General features: G+C 39.8%; 1 protein-coding gene and 3 non-coding genes across 4 annotated transcripts; 2 read left to right on the top strand and 2 right to left on the bottom strand.

Annotated features, from left to right (window-relative positions):
• Positions 1-761: 761 nt before the first annotated feature.
• Positions 762-834, bottom strand: trnav-aac. Its single transcript has one exon. It is a non-coding gene; the product is annotated as a tRNA-Val (tRNA).
• Positions 835-3947: 3113 nt separating this feature from the next.
• Positions 3948-4020, bottom strand: trnav-aac. The gene has a single exon. It is a non-coding gene; the product is annotated as a tRNA-Val (tRNA).
• A 2534-nt stretch (positions 4021-6554) lies between these two features.
• On the top strand, positions 6555-6626 carry trnad-guc. Its single transcript has one exon. It is a non-coding gene; the product is annotated as a tRNA-Asp (tRNA).
• Positions 6627-7604: 978 nt separating this feature from the next.
• LOC121519021 lies at positions 7605-12318 on the top strand. The gene is made up of 4 exons (XM_041801783.1): positions 7605-8291; positions 9878-10083; positions 10743-10857; positions 11646-12318. Exons 1-4 carry the CDS (start codon positions 7824-7826, stop codon positions 11886-11888), a joined length of 1032 nt encoding a protein of 343 aa, XP_041657717.1. The 5' UTR covers positions 7605-7823; the 3' UTR covers positions 11889-12318.
• Positions 12319-13285: the final 967 nt, after the last annotated feature.

The following is a 13285-nucleotide window of genomic DNA, read 5'->3' as shown; positions in this document are numbered from 1 at the left end:
CACCTTTAACTAAAGAATTAAAATAATAGTGGTCTTTGGTGTTGGGCCAAAGACTGTTATCTCCAAAATGATCACTTTTCAGGGAATAAAAAATGTATAATTTATAAAATGATAAAAATATGATACATAAAAACAAATTAAAATCATGACAAATTGAGATACAAGGTTTTAGCCTGATGTCAGTGATAGATAAAATAACAACATGCTCATTATCAGTGACACATTGGTTCCTCTGACACTATACAGACATTTGCATCCCATTTAACCTCATAATTATCCACAAATCCACAGTTTTATTTCATTTCAACTACAGATTAACTGATCTATTATCTACCTTACATTTCCGGTTTGGATTGTGGCTCTTGCTAAAATTTTTTCTAGACAATGTGGCTCTTTGGTAGAATAAGGTTGAGTACCACTGTGTTATGCTGAATGATTCTGGGTCCAGGTCAGTATCAGACCAGGGTCCGCCATTTGGTGACCCCTGACCTAAAGTAATGAAAACATTACAACAGCACCAGGCAGAAGCATTATGGTGAAAGAGGGTACTACAACATCATTACTTAAGCTTTCTCCTCGTTAGTATCGTGGTGAGTATCCCCGCCTGTCACACAAAAGGTCCCTGGGTCGAAATTGGGCGGACACATAGATTTTGAATTCCGTTTTATATGGTGTTTGTGTTAACGTGTGTTTTTGATATATTGGGTTTCACTTTTGTAATACTGTTAGAATTGTATATTTTTAGGGTGAGATGAAAAGGTTGTTTCCGCCCGGTTTCGAACCGGGGACCTTTCGCGTGTTAGGCGAACGTGATAACCACTACACTACGGAAACTTGATGGCAAAGTCCTGGTCCCGTGTTTTGTTTTCAAACTATGTTTTGTTAGTGTTGAAGGATTCTGGTTGGTATTTAATATAGACTTACTTGGAATTTTAAAGCATTTTGTCTGCATTTTCGGTAAGTAAGCAGTATTTAAACCAACTTCACATACTAGCTCAGTGGTGTCCATCCGCCTCTACCTTTTAAGAGAGCTGAGGCCTTCAAGGATTAACACATAAAACTAGTGAATCATTACTGTCAAAAAATAACAAAAATTCTAATTGTTTTTGTTTGATTCCAAATAAAATAACTCCTGAGCAAGTCTGCCATATCTGGCTGCCCTCTCGCCCCCCTGACTGACATTTACACCTCCCGTTGTCTCAGCAGAGCACAGCACATTATCAAGGACAGCTCACACCCCGGTTTCCATCTGTTCAACCTGTTGCCCTCCGGCAGGCGTTACAGGTGTATAACATACACCTTAACAACCATACCATAACAACCCTAAACTCGCACATTACTGATTTACAATGTAAAACAACTGTGAACCTATAAAATGTGAAGGCCATTGCATATTGCACAATTACTTGTTACATTGCACTTTTTCTTTTTGTTATATTGCACTATTTGTATGCCACATTATGTTGGTTTTCACTGTGAGAGGAGCAGCTCTCTGTAATTTCATTATACATTACATGATGATAAAGGCTATTCTATTCTAGTCTATATATTGCTTGACTGCCCACAGACATTCTGCTTCTCTGTGGGTGGCGTGTATGTCTGTGTGCCATGTTCCATGTTTTCCTGCCTCTCTGCTGGTTGTTGTAGTTGTACTTGAGTATAGAGTAGTTTGTTCTACTACAGAAACTAAATACGCATACACGAGACATAAAAATGGGTCTGCTCAACCCGCAGACAAAAAAATCTACCCATGGCAGTACATTAAAAGTAGCCCAATTCTGCGGGAAAACCGCAAATCTGGCAACCCTGATCCCAGGAAAAAGGGAGTATTAGAAGGTGTAGTACAAGAAAACACACAGAGTTGACATATTTGAAGGTCGTCACACACTGGGTCTGTTATTTTTGGATTAGTTTTTTCTGATCCGTAATCCGAAGAAATGTCACCCACTCTGACCTTGAACACTGAGTCCCACAGATTTTTATTTGCCTTCACTGCAAAAATTTGTAGAATGTGTATTTTTTAACCAGGCTGTAAACCAGTTTATTTCTAGTGACATGTATCAAACATGTTTGATATTTAAGATTCTAGGTGGTAGTGCTCCTGACAGAGTATCCACAATAACCAATAAGAGCGAGCACAACGGGTAGCGTCACCAGACGGATCATACATACTTTCACCACTCACAACCATAAACACAACTGTACCTTAACTCCAGCCAGGATTTTGTCCCGAGTCTTTCACTTGCTTTATGATTTTTGCTGCACCTGTTACACATGCCAGGATAGCCTGTTGTGGAGAGACAGGAAGATGGTATCAACGGACTTCGCTGTTTCTTTTTTCCTTAAGTCATGTGATCACGCAAGGCCATAGGCAGGTCGGCAGATGTGTGGTCTCCAGTGATCTGACAATCTAGCTAAGTTGTCTAGTGTGTGCGTTCAGAGGATTGAAAATGAAAAATCTTTGGAAATTGTCCTTAAGTCTGTGGTCTCCCACGGTTCTAAAATTGTTTCAGATTAAAAAATCGTCTAGTGTGTGGGCGGCCTTAGACTGATGCAAAATTCTGCATAAAATTTATCCTGTTTCAGAAAAAAAAAAAAAATGGACAGGTGTAAATTTCAGTGCCAGTGTGCAAGCATGAGTGGAACAACATGAGCTTGATTTTTATTTTTAACGTGTGAAAATTTTGAACAAAACAAACAGGCTCAGTTTGCAAAGGCAATAAATATTACAAAATAAAACAGTCTTCAGCTAAAGAGGTTTGAGTCCTCATCATCCTTAAGTCCTGACGCAGTTAAAGCTCGAGTCCGAGTCAAAGTCCGAGTCATCAGCGCTCGAGTCCAAGTCGAGTCACGAGTCCACCAAATCAGGTCTTGAGTCGGACTCAAGTCAGAGTCCTGAACTCGAGTACTACAACACTGCTCATAACTTAACTCTGCCAGATTACGAAACTTTACCTTCATTTTTTCATGTTTACAAAACTGTCTTGAGTGAAATTTCCTCTCCTTACTTATGAGTCAAAACAAATCCAATTTTCTTCATATGTGACATCTCTCGTGCTCCATGCTCTCTGTAGAAACCGCTGCTTTGCCTTGAAATTTAAGAATTTCACTAAATTGATCCGGAGTAGTTTCTTTGTTTTGAAAACATGGTCTGTGCGCCGTTCAGTGCCCATGATTTCTTCCTCAGGGAGTTTCATAGCTGCTCTTAACTTGGTGGTAAATTCCAGCATTTTCTCATTGTTCTTGGCCCCTTCTCTCACACCATAAATCCTATGACTGCTCCATCTTGAGCGGTTTTCATGGGCTACGTTCACATGTCTGATTTTTTGTTTGCCTGTTCACACTGCAGTTGACATCTGAAAGATCAGATATGTGTCTGATTTAGAACCACATATGAAAGTGGCCTGAATCTGATTCGAACTGGTCAGATTCAATGTTACTTGCACTGCTCACACTGTCAGAAAAAATCAGATACAAGTCACATGTGAGCAAAAAAACATCAGATTCAGGAATATCGATAGACTAAGTAAAACATAAGCTAGACTTACGTTTGTTTAGTTCGACTGTTTTTTGTCAAAAACTGGCAATCACACAGCTGGCAATATGACGGAGGTCTTTGTCCTGCTGCTCTGGCTGTCTTTCAAACATCCCTGTAGCAGAAGGGTGAAAGAGCCCCCCCCCCCCAGTCTCCATAGTGACCGAAAATAAATTACATCCTAAGCAATAAAAACTACCAAAGAGAATGAATGTGAAAAGGTAAGGACTAGTATTCATGGTGCCAGATGGGAAAAAGTCTCCTGTTTGAAAGAGGTGGAAACATTGTGTTAATGCACATACTGTTCATGTTTACATGTGATTTTAATATTTTGTGATTCACTTTGGTAATACTGTTATGTACTGTACTGTTAACATTTTTAAATAGGATAAATGGGTACAGTTGAAAACAATGTTTCCGCCCGGTTTCGAACCGGGGACCTTTCGCGTGTTAGGCGAACGTGATAACCACTACACTACGGAAACTTGGTGGTCCAGAAATTTTCATGAACTCTATTCATGCTATGGTTGATCAGTGTTGAAGAATTCTGGTTGGTTTAATATTGACATATTTGAAGTTTTGAAGCATTTTCTCTGCATTTTCAGTAAGTTAGCAGTAGATAAACCAACTTAACATACTAGCTCATGGGTTCCCAGGTGACTCCTGCTGAGGCCTCCAAGGACCAGCAAGTAAAACTAGTGATACATTACTGTCAAAAAACCCCAGCACTTTTAGTTGTTTTTGTTTAAACCCAAATAAAATAACTCCTGAGCAAGTCTTCCATATAAATTATTAATACAAATTAAATCATGATTTTTTTGGTGAGTAAATATATTTCTAGTCTCTGGCGCCCCTCCAAAGGGTTCCAGACCCCAGGTTGGAAACCAATGCCCTAACTGCATGTAGAAATAAACAGACATATCTCAACATCAGGACAAACAAAACATACCTGCCAGCTGTTAGGATTGTGGCCCCTCCGGATGTTCTGTTAACTTTGGTATCTTCAGATCATTAAGACTGAGCAAACACGCAGAGTTGACATAATTTAGGATCAGATTTTTCTTCAAACTTCATTCAAACCTGCCTTTACGCTCCCGTCTGCTTGCTCTCATGTCTTTAGCTGCTTAAATTTCCTGCACCAAGCCATTTGGCTCTTTAGGTTGATTCTGCCTTTTCGTGAAACTGACAGATTATTTTTCTTTTTACATACGAAACTTTTTCTGCCTTAAAAAAAACTTGAATTGTGTGAGATCAAAACTTAATCCGACCACATACAAATCTTTTTTTTTTTTTTTCCTAGTGTAAAAAATTATTCTGGTTCATGTATAAAATGACCCTCAAAGCTTTCTCTGTTTACTCAAAACTTCATCGACCCGTGTCAGGAACTGTATCCTCTAGTGTTAAAACTTCCTCTTGTTGGTACAACATTTTCTTTGCGTCCCCTCAAAAAGACCTGTCAGACTAAACATGTTCTTACAATGAAAACTTTCTCTGAAGTTCTCTTATGTACATAACTTCCTCCTCTTACATGCCCTCATCTTATTCTGTAATAAAAACATTTTTTTCGTACATACAAAACTTTCTCTTGTTGGATATGAAATTTTCATTATCTTCAAAAACATTCCTAGTCTACATGTGAAACTAATACTGCATACACTCAGAACTTGCTGCTCAAAACCTACCCTGCCAGTGAAACTTTCCCTTGATTTTTTTTCATACCTTCTCTGCGTGTACTTCTCTGCCTGAGTTCAAATGCTCTCTGCTTGTATGAAATTTTCTCTCCTCACTTAAGAAACCTTCTCCTTGGGTTCTCAAAACAACCTGCACTCTAACAAAACTTTTTTTTCTTGCGTACGAAACTTTCTCCTGTTCAGACTTAATATCTGACTGAATTTAGATTGTGGGGACTCTTTCTGTTTTTGATGGAATATTCTGATCATGAGAGAACACGAGAGCTGCTAAGGGTGAGTTATGTCTCTTTATCATTTGTAGTCTGATATATTCCTTTATTGTTTCTGCTGTGGTGGTTTTATGTGTAAAACAGGGACTTCCAGGGATAGTCCCTGTTTTAACCCTTACGTACTGTTCATATTCTGTACCTTCGCAGTATAGAATTCCCTTGTAGCAAGTATTTCTGCTGAATTTTTATATCATACAGTATAAAGTGTTTATTGGGAACTAGTCTCTGCATTCAAAGCAGAGGTGGGACACTTTCCATGTGTAGATTTTGCACTTGTTTCCCACATTTGCAGCAGGTTGTCCCTAAAATGAATGTGATTTGATATGTTAGTGTTTGACTGTAGATCTTTCTCTCTTGAAAGATCCACAGCAATGGTAAAAGTAGTTTACTTTATCTTAGGGTTGTTCTGATTCCAGGATCGGAAATTTGTCTGATGCTGCTTAAAATGCACCGATCCAATAGCTTTTGGTTTAATTTTACTTTGTTTAGTCAAGCTAAATGTTAGCACTATAAATAGGAAATCAATTCTTCACTGCCTGAAACACTGCATGCAGGAGCTATCATTTCTTGAGCAGAGAAGAAGAACCAAAGAACCCGCTGTAGCAGCAAATAATGTCGGCTGTGTGACTGTTTTCTCTGAATGTGATCATTAAAATACCATCCATACCGGCGCTGTCAAACATGACAGCAAGTGACATCGTTTATCCAAAGTTAAATAACTTTTGAAGCATAAATCGTTGCCTCTCACTTGTTTTTCCTCTTGAAGCTAGCTGTTTACTCAGCAGAAGAACAACTTTAGGGTCACAGAGATGTTGTACCTTATGATTCTATTTGTTGAGCCATGTTCTGAGTCAAATATAGGTCTAAAATAATATGCTAGTCTGCACAGTCAGTCCAGAAAAGTTCACACTGGTATTGGATCAGTATTCAGTACCGGAACAGCCCTGCTTTCTCGCTATCGTTGTGCTGAAACCATCAAACATTGAAACAGCACCACATGGCCACTGACCTCTGTGTCATGGCTAAAAATAGAACTGCACCTAAAGACATGTATGGCTGTCCTCGTTAGTATAGTGGTAAGTATCCCCGCCTGTCACGCGGGAGACCGGGGTTCGATTCCCCGACGGGGAGGCAACAATTATTTTTTTCTGACACAAAAACAATATTTAAGCCTTCATGCTGAAGGAAAATAAAGTCGACCATGTAGTTCAATATAGCATGACGTTAGCTTTTTATTTTATGCTTTTGTCAGTTGGATTAACGAACCAGATATGATGCTTATGATCATAAATGAAGATTATCTTCATGAACAAAATGTGTAAGTTTCATAAACTTTTATTGGACACAGATCATATTTTCAATGATAATCCAAAAACCCTTTTAAAAATCCCATAGGCTCAACGCCGAGGGAACCCATGCTACGCTAACTTCAGGGTTTGCCTACAAAATTACGTCACGAGTGCACCACTCTATATGATTATATTTATAATATTATTATATGATGAATACGATAATATTATCTATTTTATGATTAAACAATTATTTAATTGCATGTTGGATGACATTGGGTAAAAGTTGTACATGTTGTGTTTTACTCAAATTGGATCCCAGAAGCAGAGGTGGAGGCAGGAAGATTTCTCAAACAAGTTTGTTAACAAAAAGTAACGTAAAGCAGGCTGTGGAGACAGAGTTCAGGCTGGTGAGGCAAAGACTGGAGCAGCAGCTTGGCATACTGGAGACCTGAGCAAAACAGATGAAACACATTTAAGCAAAAATCAAAGTATCAGTTCTCAAAAAACACTGGAGACAAAGGGTGTAGAGCTCTGCCATACTAGATGGAGTTATCTGGCAGAAAAGTGGAGCTCAGACCAGGCTTTCAAAGGGAGCTTAATTTGCTGAGTGTGACTAATCGGCTGCAGCAGAGTCAGCTTCACCCTGCCTCACACAGACCCTGCAGAGAGAGAAAGAAAGGGAGGAGGGGAGGGGAGAGCAACAACTAAAGAACTACACAGAATCTTCACAGTATAGTTAGTGCCCCTCCTACTTTGATTTCTGGTTCCGGCGCATATATGGTCCCCTTCCTATGACGCAATCACGCACACTCGCCAGCCTGCTTCAAATGTGTGTTCAAGAGTTAACATGAGGACTCTGGCCTCACCTTTGGGGGATCCGGGAATTTGAGACAAAGCTGCAGTGAGGTTATCTCTGGAAAGAGGAAGTAGGAGGGGCTTATCTTCATAATTCCAGCTGAGAGCTGGTGCCCGCCAACAGGAAAGTTTTTTTTTCCTTTTTTAACTTCTTAAATTACAATTTATCGGCTGTCTGGTCATGGAGGAACGTACAAATAGGAGAGGATTCAAATATCATGCTGTAGCAGGTCGCCATCTGAAGCTGAACGAGTTGAAAGAAGTAGCCAGAACCAGTGGTGTTCATAATAACTACCTCTTCAAAGAAGACATCCTGGACTACCCCCGGCCTGAGTTTCATGTGTGTCGTCTGAGCCATGACACAGACGGAGATGGATTATGGGGCATCAGAAGGGAGGAGGGCTTCATGAATCTCTGGGGTGAAGGCTTTGTGTGGTGGAGTTTGGACGTGGGTCCAGAGGAGAGAGCCTCAGCTGAGAGGAGACTCCTGGAGACCACCTACCCAGATCGGACTGAGGAGCAGATCCAGATGCAGCAGAGCTTGCTGTCTAAGTTCGCCTCTTCCCCGGTCCTCCTGAGCAGTTCCAGACTGGGCTCATTCCGCTTCACCTTCCCCCTGAAGGAGGTGATCAGAGCCTACAAGGAGCAGGTAAAATATAAAACTCTAAAGTGGTCCTTTGTTAGTTTAGTTTTTAATTTTCATTTAAACATACAGGTGCATCTATTAAAGTCAGGGTATCATTCAAAGTTCAATTTTCTCCTGTGATTTAATCCAAAAAGTAAAATTCCCCCATATTCTTGACTTATCTCATACAGAGTGAAATATTTCAGATGTTTTTGTGTTTTAGTTTTGATGATTACGGCTCACTCTCTAAATATTAGAATCTCACAAACATAGGGTTAATGATGTGGACCTTCTGTTAAATCCTCCTCATTTATCGCTCAGTTCTTGGTCTGCGCTCCTTCTTCATGAATTCCTGCATCTCTGCTCATGTCATGGAGCCGATCAGTCTGTGGTCCTGCTGGGGTATTATGGAGCCCAGGTTCTCTGATAGCAGCCTTCAGCTGGTCTGGATTGTCAAGTCTGGTTTCTCTCATCTTGAGATCCTCTGTGAGGTTCAGGTCAGAATCAAACCCAGTAACACCAGAGTCAGTAAAACAGTTTCTGGTAGTTCTGGTTTCACTGTGGGCAGGTGGAAAGGATATCAGGATCTCCATAAAGCTTCTCAGCAGAGCATGAAGGGCTCTAAAATCTCCTGGTAGACAGCTGACAGTGTGGACTCTGGACTTGATAAAGACCAGTGGACCAATAGGCACCCCAAACCATCAATGACTGTCCACTTCCTGGACCCGTCTGTGTGGTGGTTCTGACTCCAGTCTCAGTCAAGTCCTTGTGAAGCCTCTGAGAACAGCCTGGCCTTCAGCAGGGATCTTCTGTGACGTACCCTCCTCATGGAGGACGTCAGTGATCATCTTCTGGACCATAGTCCAGTCAGCAGTCTTCCTCATGATTGTGTTCAAGTGAATTGAACCAGAGTGAGAGAATGAAGCCTCGGGAAACCTTTGACTGGACTTTCCCACAATATTCTGGTATTCAGAGAGAATGGACTCTTGATTTTCATGAGCTGTAAGCCATGATCATTGATTGACAAACAAATAAAAATCTTTGAAAATTTACTTTGAATGAAATGCATCTAGAATGCGTGGACTTTTAAGTTTCGGAAGTAAATCAGGGAAAAATGAATCTCTACATGTTACAATCATGGACGACAGTATTGGCACCCCTGGAATCCTTCCAGAAAATACACCATTTCTCCCAAAAATTGTTGCAATTACAAATGTTTCTGGTATACACATGTTTATTTCCTTTATGTGCATTGGAACAACGCAGAAAAAGCAGAAGAAAAAAGCCAAAATTGACATAATTTTACACAAAACTCAAAAAATGGGCCGGACAAAATTTTTGGCACCCTTTAAAAACTGTGGGTAAATCATTTTATTTCAAGCATGTGATGCTCATTTAAACTTACCTGTGGCAGAAACAGGTGCTGGCAATCTAGAAATCACACCTGAAGCCAGTTAGAATGTAAATTTAGTCTTTTTCTTCTTATTCGTGTTGTTCCAAAGCCCATAAAGGAAATAAAAATGTGTATACCAAAATGTTGTAATTGCAACAATTTTGGGGAGAGATGGTGGATAAGATGCACCTGTTTATACATCTTTCCTTGTCTCCAGTTCTGTGGAGGAGCTGAGCCCGAGATGCGAGTGTTTGAGACCCACCTCTACAGACAGGAAGTGATGTATGCTGTCCTGGTCCACAGCCCAGCCAATCAGGAACAGTTCAACAAGTATCCGTTACTGACAGAGGACCCGGACGCAGTCTGCTGTTACAGAGACGGTTACTTCCTGTGGAGACCTGAGGCGATGTGTGAGACACACGAGTAAGAACACTCACAGGAAGTAAACGCTGGAATCTTTCACTGTTCAAGTTTTGTGAATGTGATTAAAATATAAAAAAACAACAGAAAACATAAAGAAAGAAAAATCTTAATTACTCCTTTGGCAGTGGTTACAGGCTCCAGTCTTTTCGAATCTGACCCAACAGGTTTTGCACACCTGGATTGGGGGATTTTTCTGCCATTCTTCTTTGTAATTCCTCTCCAGCTCAGTCAGGTTGGATGGGGACTGTGGGTGGACAGACATTTTCAGGTCTCTCCAGAGATGTTTGAGGGTTCAGGTTTGGGCTCTGGGCCCCTGTAGGATGTTCTCAGAGTCGTCTCTAATCCACTCCTGTGTAGTCCTGGCTGTGGTCTTAGGGTCACCGTAAAGGTGGAAGGTGAACCTTCGGCCCAGTCTGAGATCCTGGAACTCGTGATCTCTGGAGCTCAGTCAGAGTCACTATCAGGTTCTTGGTTTCCTTCTCCCCTGAGAAGGAAGATAGGGAGAAAAAAGTGTTTTTCTTTACTGTAGCATCAGACAGCAACATAAGAAAACTGAAAAATGTCAAGGTGGTCTGAAAGTTGTCAAGTCGACCCTTATGGGTCAAGCTTTGTGTGCTCATGTACTATAGTTACTGTTTATTTTTCTGTGAATTTTTCAGATATGAATTGGTCCGTAGGGATAGTCTGAAACAGTTGGAAGCGAGGCGCTGCTGTGGGAAGCCCCGGTTTTATGTCTGGGATAATGTCACCATCGCCTTCCATGTGGATGATCAGGTACCTGAAAAGCCCAGATAAACCTAACCTGTGCTTTCTTTGTCCTACGTAGTCCTTCGAGGTTCAAACTAAATAACAGAACAGTTAAGAAAACAGCGTCAGACTAGAAAAGCACTCGGAGAGTGCAGACCTCCGCCATTAGCCCTATCTCCCAATAGTACAGAATCCTTTAAAAAATTTCAGGATCAAGACAGTGATCCAGATCACTCCCAAAATCTAATCAGTTCTTCCTCATGCCTTTTCTGACATTTCCTGAAAATTTAATGAAAATCCATCCATGACTTTTTGAGTTATGTTGCTAACAATCTAACTAACTTACAAACCCTGCTGATCACATAACCTCCTTAGCGGAGGTAATAATGAACCAAACTTTATTAGAACAGCTCTGAAACAGAACAGCTGCTATTGACACACAATTACCAAAGAGGGCAGGTCTAGACTGAGCTCTGTTCTGCTAGCGGTGAAAACCCAATGTTGATCCACCAGAACCTCAGCTCTGATCAGCAAGATAGGAAAACCTTCCTTTAAAAAGCAATAACTAAATCAGAACCAGATTGGTGATAAACCTGGATCAGAACCAGACTGGTGATAAACCTGGATCTGACTAGATAAACCTGAATCAGAACCAGATTAAAGATAGACCTAAATCTACACTGGACAGGTGATAAACTTGGATCAGATCCAGACTGGTGATAAACTTGGATCAGATCCAGACTTAAACAGTCCTTTTGTCCCTGATGTAGAGTGTTCTCTTACCATTCTCTCTGTCTTTCCTGTTCCTGGTTTAGGTTCTGAGGTTTAACGTGGTCCGCCTGAGAAACAGTCTGTCGTTTTGTGAGAGAGGATCCGTTGTGACCAACCGTGAAACCGTTTTTCATGACTACCCGACAGCAGATCAGATCGTGGGCCAATTATGGCCTGACTGTCCGTATCCACTGTGGCGAGGTGAAGAGCAAGAAGAAACTGCCACCGGTCATCAAGATGTTTATTATCCACACAGGCCCTTTATGTTCCCGTATCCTCAATATTAACCATCTCTCTGTGGAAGTTTCCCTAGTTGATCCAAGGCTGATGGGCATACTCTAAAATCTTCACTGTTTCCTTCACTGTTAAGGCTTCTCAAACATTCATGAATGAATGAACTATTTCATTGTTTCGTTTTTGGCTTGTTGCTGTCAGTGAGACAAAAAAGTCAAACTTTTAGATATGTGAAAAACTGGAAAACTTCAGTTTTATAGAGGTATATTTATGAGATACTCCACCAAAAAGACTCTATTGTGACATTTTTTTTTAATTTGTGCAAAAACATTACAAGAAAGTAGTGACAGAATAGTGAACAAGGAACACAAAACATCAAAACAAGACAATGACATACTACAGTAGCATGTTGGTGAGGTAGAATATCATGTTTGGAGGCATTTGATCAGGAGTTTTTTGTGTGTGTGAGTGTGTGTGTGTGTGTGTGTGTGTGTGTGTGTGGGGGGGGGGGGGGGTTGAATATTAAAAAAAAAAACATATGTCTAAAAGAAAGTCTGAAATTGTGTGTGTAAGGAGCCAAAATGATATAAACACAACAACACAGAGAAAATGAAAGAGTATCTAAAATGAATCAGTAAGAAAGAAAATAGTAATTATACTTATAAAAGATAATAAAAATAATTTAAAAAAAAACAAAACAACAACAATAGCCTACTTAATAATGATAATAATAGTAACTTGTTGTGATAATGATTAATAATAATTGAAGATAAATAATACAATTGAATATTAATGTAAATATGATCATGAGGTTAAAAAAACATACAGAAAAAAGAGGAAAACATTTGTTTATGTTTACTTTAAGAAGCTGCAAACGTGATGTAAATAAACAGGATATTGTCATATGTAGTTAAACAAAACAAACAAAACAAATAATTTAAACAAAAACAACAAAACAAAAGGAGTAATTGTGTACGTTTTGTGTTTGGGGGAGGGTTTGACTGTTAGCAAAGAGGACCAAAATATGAATCATTGACGGAGTATTATGATGAGTTGATTGAATTTATGAAGAGTTTCTATGTGGAATCTTGAGATTTTGAGTTCTGTTTGTGAGTTGAGTTTCTATTTGTGACATCATTATTGGCAGCATGTTTTCTTTAACAGTTTTGCTGAGTTGTGGCGTCCCTTAAGGTCCTTTATTGTCCCTCTTTTGTTTTTTTCTAAATGTTGGTACCACTGTATGGAATTTTGATGAAATCTGAAATAAAAGCCCAACTTGTCTTTGTAAGTTTTATTTTAAGCTTTTCAAAGGGATCAAACATTACAGGATGCTGTTTCACCACATTCTGACCACAAACTATCAGTTTCAGAGAAGAAGAAACATTTTATTACAAGAGAGGATTATGGCCAGAGGGAAAGGAGAAAATAATGTTCACTTCAAGATTAAAGT

This window comes from Cheilinus undulatus, linkage group 12, assembly GCF_018320785.1.
Source record: "Cheilinus undulatus linkage group 12, ASM1832078v1, whole genome shotgun sequence".
Taxonomy (NCBI): domain Eukaryota; kingdom Metazoa; phylum Chordata; class Actinopteri; order Labriformes; family Labridae; genus Cheilinus; species Cheilinus undulatus.
This window is presented reverse-complemented; position numbering and strand designations above follow the sequence as displayed.

Bases quoted from the DNA above. Each gene is read 5' to 3' on its own strand.
- LOC121519021 (XM_041801783.1), top strand. From the start codon at position 7,824: ATGGAGGAACGTACAAATAGGAGAGGATTCAAATATCATGCTGTAGCA. The intron at 8,292-9,877 runs GTAAAATATAAA...CCTTGTCTCCAG, and splicing joins TCAGAGCCTACAAGGAGCAG to TTCTGTGGAGGAGCTGAGCC. The intron at 10,858-11,645 runs GTACCTGAAAAG...TTCCTGGTTTAG, and splicing joins CCTTCCATGTGGATGATCAG to GTTCTGAGGTTTAACGTGGT.